The sequence below is a fragment of the Pinus tabuliformis genome, chromosome 6 (assembly GCF_031772625.1).
Source record: "Pinus tabuliformis cultivar Carrire ecotype Pingquan chromosome 6, CPIR1, whole genome shotgun sequence".
In the NCBI taxonomy this organism is placed as follows: Eukaryota; Viridiplantae; Streptophyta; class Pinopsida; order Pinales; family Pinaceae; genus Pinus; species Pinus tabuliformis.
This window is the reverse complement of record NC_142292.1, coordinates 1,563,962,617-1,563,970,736: the sequence shown is the minus strand read 5'-3', so window position 1 is coordinate 1,563,970,736 and position 8,120 is coordinate 1,563,962,617. Positions and strand designations below refer to the sequence as shown.

At 32.1% G+C, this 8,120-nt stretch overlaps 1 protein-coding gene across 1 annotated transcript; it reads left to right on the top strand.

The window, feature by feature from the left end:
- Positions 1-2,521: 2,521 nt before the first annotated feature.
- Positions 2,522-2,932, top strand: LOC149264724 (putative disease resistance protein At3g15700). Its single transcript, XM_089400566.1, has one exon. It carries the CDS (start codon positions 2,522-2,524, stop codon positions 2,930-2,932), a length of 411 nt encoding a protein of 136 aa, XP_089256692.1.
- The last annotated feature ends 5,188 nt before the right edge of the window (positions 2,933-8,120 follow it).

Below are 8,120 nucleotides of genomic sequence, written 5' to 3'. Positions count from 1 at the left end.
ACACATGAAGAAACACCCCACTGTTTGACCTCCTACTAGTTCCTCCATCAGTTGGAACTAGTTTAACTTACTTTAACTTAGTTAAACTGAATTAATTAATTACAACTCAAAATAAACTCAACTAGGGCTCTTATAATGTAAGAGACATTCTACATGACTCTAGTTAGACCCTCAACTCGAATTAATTGAGCTAACTAAGTCAATTTAACTTAGTTAACTCGTACAAGTTGTCTTGTGATGTGGAATTAAAATTTTATTCCTAATTTAATTCAAGGACAAAATCAAATTATGATTTTCTTGTTGCATTTTCAACATGAGGGAATGAATTTTCTTAGGTGTTGTCCTTCCTCAACGAAATTTGTGACCTTATAAATATTGGTAAGGCTTGGCCACTTCATGATTGTCTCCATTTTGGCACGATCTATCTTCAACTTGTTTCCACCAATAAAATATCCTAAATACACCAAAGAATGTTGCGTAAACTCACATTTCTTGAAATTTCTAGTAGTTGGTGCTTCTTTGAACAATGCCTCTAGCACGTGTATCAAATGTGAAATGTGTTCCTTCTAGACCTTAGCAATGTATACTAGTATATCATCCAAATACACAAATAACAAATGAATATAAATATAGGCACAATATATCATTCATTAATCTCATGAACATAGTTGGTCCGTTGCATAAACAAAATGGCATGACTTATCACTCATATAAACCTTAACTAGTTCTTAGAGTGATTTTCTAAGTATCTTTTTATTTGACTCAAACCTAGTGATACCCTAATTTTAAGTCCAATTTGTTGAATTATTTTATATATTGCAACCAATCCAAAAGATCATTTATCCTTGGTAGGGGTACTTGTGCTTAAGTGTAATTTTTTTTAAGTCCTTGTAATAAATTCATATTCACCCAGTGTCATATGTATTAAACATGCTTATGATGGGTGATCCACATTGTGAGGTATATGGTTGCATAATACACTAATCTAGCAACTGCTACAACCGAGTCTTCACCTTGTTTGCTTCTATTATGAACTAGATGTATAACCCACTGTCCGGAAACAAAGAGTTTGATAATAGTTGAATCTCTCTTCATCTTGTTTGCTTCTATTATGAATTACATGTATAACCCACTGTCTTGAAACAAAGAGTTTGATAATAGTTGAATCTCATTCTACACTTCCCTCTTGGATTTTATCCCTTTAGGTTCTAGAACATTCCCTTCTCTGCATATAGCTATGCTTCCAATTGTTATCTATGTTCTTTAGTGCACCCCTCTAGGGATTCCATGAGTGTGATTGACACTTATATATACTAATTTTCTCTTAAGAATAGTAAAAGATCCATCTTGCTATAACTAATTAGTTTTTTGGCTTGGTTGGAACTAACAAGTGAAATTTTAGATTTATCTTTGTGCATGTTGATGGTGAAGCATTTTTAGTCCTTGATGAGGCATTATTGGTTGGATGCCCATATAAATATTACAACATACATTAATGTATAGGGACGCCCAAACACTGCATATACATCAAGTGGAACTACATCCATTTCTACTTCATCAATAAATTCAACACTGATAGCAAATTTGGTTTACACTGTTTTGTTACATTGATTTTCGTATCCTTATTTACCCATCGCAATGGATATAGGGTAAAATGATCTTGAACCTCCAACCCTAATTTGTTAACCAGCTCCACTGCAATATTATTAGATTGTTATTCTAAGTCAAACAATGTCTTTTTGATTCATAAACTACTATGAATATTCCACAAGTCAGTTCATCGTAACATAACCTATCTAATAAGAATATACTAAAATTTAAAATCCATACTATGAAAATTAATCTTTCTCAGATGTTTTAAATTTATTTAATTATTGTTTTCTTTTCATGCACGCAGTATATAAAATGTGAAAAATAAATAACATATAAACAACCAATGACAAAGCATGACGACATGTTTGTCAACATCAATATGGTATTAACTGGTTACGATTCAACAAAATGCGAGTGCGTCCTCAACATTCATTTTCGTCCAGCCTTGCCAAACGCTTCCTACGCCACAGTATAAGCTTTCTTCTGGTTCAACAATTTGTATTGCCAACCCACGCATAATGTCGTGCATCCTGAAATACAATACGGTCCCATCAATGCCCCTCACAGTGGGTTCAATCAACCAACGATCGGCTAAAATGTTGACATATATTTTCCCGATCTCCAATGGATCGTGATCAGCTTCATCTCGCAGAAACCCTTCTCCCATCTACAACCAAGTCAGGCCCTCTGCATAAATGATTTGGTCTTCTGGAAAGGTAGCAGCTAAGAAAAGAAAGCATAATTGCAGATTGACATTGTAATAACAAGAAGGTGAGGGATTTCTTTTGCGATGGAGTATTGCTTTGGCTCACTGTTACTCAGTCTCCATCTTTTACAAATCTAAGGAATCAACTCTTTTCACAAATAGCAGCTCCAGATGAAAAAAAATATGAATCAAGAGGCTTTGAAAATATGGTTATATGAGAGTATGCAAGGCAAAAGGTTTGTCTTGTTCCTGGATGATGTGTGGGAGGAGGGCTCCAAATTGCTAGAATTGGGTCTACTCCGGCTAACAGAGCACTCCAATTCCAAAGTTGTTGTGAGTTCAAGGAATCACAGAGCACTACGAGAGATGGGAGTTACTGCAGATTCGTCCACATTGATAACAATGGCAGATTTGATGGAACATGATAGTTGGCAGTTATTTACTTATCATGCTTTTCCATACCACAACGGAAATCTGCCAACAAACATCGAGGAAGGAAGAGCGAAGGTTGTGTGTGCAAAATGTGGAGGGCTTCCCCTGGCAATCAAAGCAGTGGGTAGGGCAATGGCAGGCATTATTGTTGCAGTCCAGAGGCTGTCAAACCCCAACAACAAAGATCATCAAGCTATCTAGGATTGCCTAAGGTTGAGTTATGAAGACTGTCTTGAGGAGGAGAGTTTTGCCGGAACCACCTTTGCCGAGCACGCCAATCCGCGAAAACGGAGAGTGGGCCTCTGCATCGATCACTAACTTCTCTAGTGTCGGAAAAGCATTGTGTTGCCCCACTATGAGAGGCTCATTGATGAAGAAACCCTTTGAAGCGTCAGGTTGGGTTGTGGTTAAAGAAGCAGTGACCAAAGCCGAAGAAGTACATTGCTATTCGATTCCTGCAAATCTCTCTCGGAGCTCCTGAGTTTGGGCCAAGCTAATCAGAGGAACCAATTGGAGATGTCGTGTGATATCTGAAATCAAACGAGTAATCCTTCTACTCGTTTTATAACGAGAAATCACATCATACCTCGTTATTGATGCGACATTTCTGATGCTTCGCGGAGAAGCGTATCCAACTTCTTGAGCCATACATTAAGAGCTGAAGGTCTCAGCTTACTGGGGAATCTTTTCGTATTCAAATCCAGGCGGTAGTGCTCCTCCTTATAACATCTTTCAGATTTGACAATCCTTTCCTGCAACGAAGAGCAATGTTAAACAGTTAATGTGAAGGAGGATCTGGCAGATAGTGAAGTCTATGCCCGGACCAATAAATCCAAACACGAAACCAGGATCACCAATGATATGATTGCAATCAACTTGTTAACACTAGAAAAAAATCGAACTCCAAAAATTGGTTTATGTTGATTTTTTCTTAAAATTTCTTTCCGGCCACTGAACTTCAGTATTACGAAGGTACGAACACAATAACAGGAAACCCTCCAAGGAAGGTAACCAGAAATTGTGGGCACAGCTTTTTTTAATACATAATTATGAACAAAACATTACATATTTATAGTTGCACAACGGAGTCATTGCGAAACTTTCCTTTAAACTTATGTTCTGCATTATAGTTGGTCAAAAGCAAAAAGAGTTACCATAAGAATAGTTAAGAATACCATAAATTAATATATTATATTTAAAAACCTACATTAAAATACCATAAATGAATGTATTATATTTTAAACGACTGAAATGTTTAGATTAGGAAGATTTAACCATTCAAATTTACGATTTTAATACATTAGGATTAAATTTAATGTAGAAACTATTAAAAAATATATCATGCAATAGGCCATCCAAGATTCCATATTTGATATTAATACCGTATTTTATCCCGCTACGGCTTGCATTAAACCATTGACTTTGAATTGGAAATCAATAAAAGTGAATGGGTGGAATCCAAGACATTTTCTCCACGTCGAAAGTTCTTGAAATCTATAATGGTAGAGCCGAAATGTGAGGGTGGAATTAGCTAGGCTGTGAGGGTTCAACTGTTGCGTATCCCTAACGAGTGAAATAAGGCATGTGAATGTGAATGAGATATTTCTTCCTGGTTTGAAAATTCCACAGATTTATAATGCAACATTAAAGGTTATCCACCCATTTTAAGGTCCCTGGTTTGCTCTATTAATTGACTTCAATTCATGCATTGCGTGTCGTTGAAGTTCTTTCATCATGCATCATCAGATAGATCCTAGAAACCAACTATTCCATATCAGAATGACAGTTTAGAGACAGATCATTTCACAATAGAATGACAATTTTCATGTGACCTTCCTCTTTGGAGAATAGGGCTCTTGTAAAAAAAAATAAGACTTTAAACATAAATTACATTGAAGATAGAAGACTATAATAAAAAAAATAGTCCAAAGAGCTATCAGCCCAAATATTCAGACAAAGTATTTAGATCTCAAAATGATCCATTCCCTACAGAATGTTATGTTCAAATGACTTGAGGAAGATCCAATCAGGTTCCGAGTTACATCCATCTTTGGACAGTCAATCTGCTTTTCCGTTTTGACTCTGATAGATATGAGAAATAGATATATAGTTGAATTCTTTGATCAAGGACTTAGTTTTGAGTTTCCAAGTGGCGAGGCGAAAGATGGAGAATTCAAAGGACTTAGTTTTGAGTTTCCAAGTGGCGAAAGATGGAGAATTCAAAAAGGCCCTCTCATTTGCCCATTCAAAGTAGCTCAGCACGAGTATTGAAGCCAGTGCCACGGTTCTAATGGAAACAATAAGTGCATGTTGGCCTAAGTGAATGGCCATACCACATCCACGGAGATCGAAAGAAAAAGCCCCATCAAAATAACCAGTAGGAAACTTAGCCCATATATTGCGTGAATGAGGAGGACACTTGAGGACGGGAGATGATGAGGCTGGTAAGTTATGATTTTGCAGCTGGTCCACCAAATGTCAGGCTTCACTTGCTCAAAAATAAGTGCATTCCTAATACGCCAAATACCCGAGATAATGGAAAGAAGACTCGTGTCCGGAGGTGTTGGTTATTCACAGTCCAACTGCCAAGAAATGAAACAATGTCTGAACAATCCCAATCTGTAAAAGAGTCGATCAAACAAAGTACCCGTGTCCAAATCCAAGTTGCAAAAAGACAGTGAATAAAGAGATGATTGACATCCTCACCATGAGATTGGCAGAAGCAACATCTGCCCAAACCCTGATAGCCTCCCTTACATAGGATTTCCCATGTCAAAATCCGATTATGAACTACCAGCCAAGAAAAACACTTTAGTTTCAATGGGAAATTCCTTTTCCAAGACCGAGCAAGCCAAGGGTGTAACGGATTATTTCATGTCAGAAGTCGTATTTCTTAATGACGGGTCCACGTCTTCTTTAAAAGCAATACTGTTTTTAAAAAATTAAAAATGTCAAAGTAATTTATTAATAATATCAATCAAATTTATCAATAATAATATCAGTTAAATATTTGAGAACAATGTTTTGTATAACTTTGATACAAAAGATTTGAACAGTCTTTTACAGTTACTTGACATATCAAAGATATAGTTTCTATTGAATAGAAGCTTACGAAATTTTATATGACAAAAATAATTATTTATTTTTATTATAAATTATGAAAAAATTAAAATTATTATAGGTTTATTTAAATTTAAGATATATTAAGTTTTAAGAGAAGAAATTATTTTTTGAATGTCTCTAGAATAAAGATTTACACTTTTAAAAGTTTGATTACTTCAGGCTTTTAGTTTATATATATATCTATATCTATATATATATATATATATATATATATATATATATATATATATAATGTGGTTCACTGATTTTGGAGATTGGTGACCATTATATTTATGGAAATATTGTTTATTCATCTCAATGGATCACAATCACTTCCAGTTGGCTCATTAATAGAACATTACAATCCCTAGAGTGTGAAGAAAATACTTGAGATGTGCTTTCACTGATAAAATGTTTTAACTATAATTTTTGTTTTATTTTGGTTTGTTTTATATAATATATACATAATTGACATTGAAATATTTTATTTATGATTCACATTCTCCACTTCAAAATGTTGATACATACCTCCTTATATTTGGAACTAGAAAACATATATCGATAAAATATTTTCTCATTCATGTTCTCTATATATATAACTTTCATTATTAATATTTCAAAATTAAAAATAAATAAATTTCTATATAAAATTTATATGTTTTATTTATGGATGATATACAATTTATTATTATAACTATTATTTTTTGTTATTAATATATTTTTGTTTTAAATATTACATGTCAATTAAATATAAAATGAATTACACATCATGTAATATCAATAACTACATATTAAATAGTCAAGGAATTGTATATCTCTCTCACAATAAAAACTAATTTAAAACATTGTACTTTCAATTACTTTATCTCTTTATATAAAATTGATATAAAATTAAAATGGAAATTAAAATATTATTAAATAATCAAAAAATTGTATAGCTCCCTCACAATAAAAAAATTAAGTTAAAATATTGTACTTTCAATTTTATTATTATTATTATTTTTTATAAAATTGATGTAAAATTAAAATGGAAATTGAAATATTTTTATTTATAATTAATATTGATGTTGTTTAATTATTATTATTTTTAAATTTATTAATATAAGTATTATTTTTAAAAGAAACATTATATTACATAATAGAATATTTTACACTGAGTATAAAGTGTTTCTAAATACAATGAAATTCATAAATATAAATAAAAGAGTATTTGAATTTAAAAAATTAGAAATACATATTTCTTATTATTTTTAAATTTTAATTTCTCGATTATTTTTTGTCATAATTTTTTTGTCAATATTTATGAGTCAAATTTTATTTTCACTAACTTTTTTTTAAATATAAATTTAATAATTCTAAACTTTCATATATATATATAATCACGCTCAAAAGTAATATTTTAATAATAATTGATTTATTAGCTAAATTTTATTCTTCCCTTGTCTTTATTTTTTATATATGAATTTAATAATTCGGATGATGTAAATATTATCACATTTATTAATATAGCACTCAAAAGTAAAATTATAAGACTACTTTACTAGATTATATATATATATATATATATATATATATATATATATATAAGTGTAAGTGTAAGTGTAAGTGTAAGTTGATAAGGATATGTCAAACAATTTAATTAAAAAGTATTTTATTAAGATTTTTTTTCCTTGGAATAAAGTTTTATTATTTTCAAGATTTAATTATTTGTAATGGTTTAACTAAATAGTTGAAATTTAATTAGATGACTTAAATTTAATAGAATTTTTTTTGATTATATGATATCTCATATCTTTTTATACAAATAAATAGTAAATTTTCACTTTTTTCTTTTCCATAGGAAAAATAGCGAACTTTCTATTAAAAATAGATAGTTACAAAGCATATGTAGAGCATTGCAGACAGACTTGTTTTTCGACATGATGGGTGAAAAAGGAAGTCTCGATTGATTGTCATTACATTCTAAAGGAGAAAATGCGCACCAGTCTCATCAACCAAGGATTAGGAGAAAAACGCCTCCACATGAGAATACACACCTCCCGGGAACTGATTCATGCAGAGAGGAACTGGTAATAAGCGGAGGCTGAGAGACCAAAAATCGCGCAACGAACAGTGTCCCCAAAGAAACTCATAGATTAGAGACAAAACAGAGAGGGCTCCCAACGACCCAGACCTCCTATTCGAAGGAAAACCAGCCTAGGAGCCCTGAAGAAATGGTTCATTAAAGAAGTATAAACAAAAAGAAAAAGAAACGAACTATGTACAGGAAAAATAACAGATACTGTTA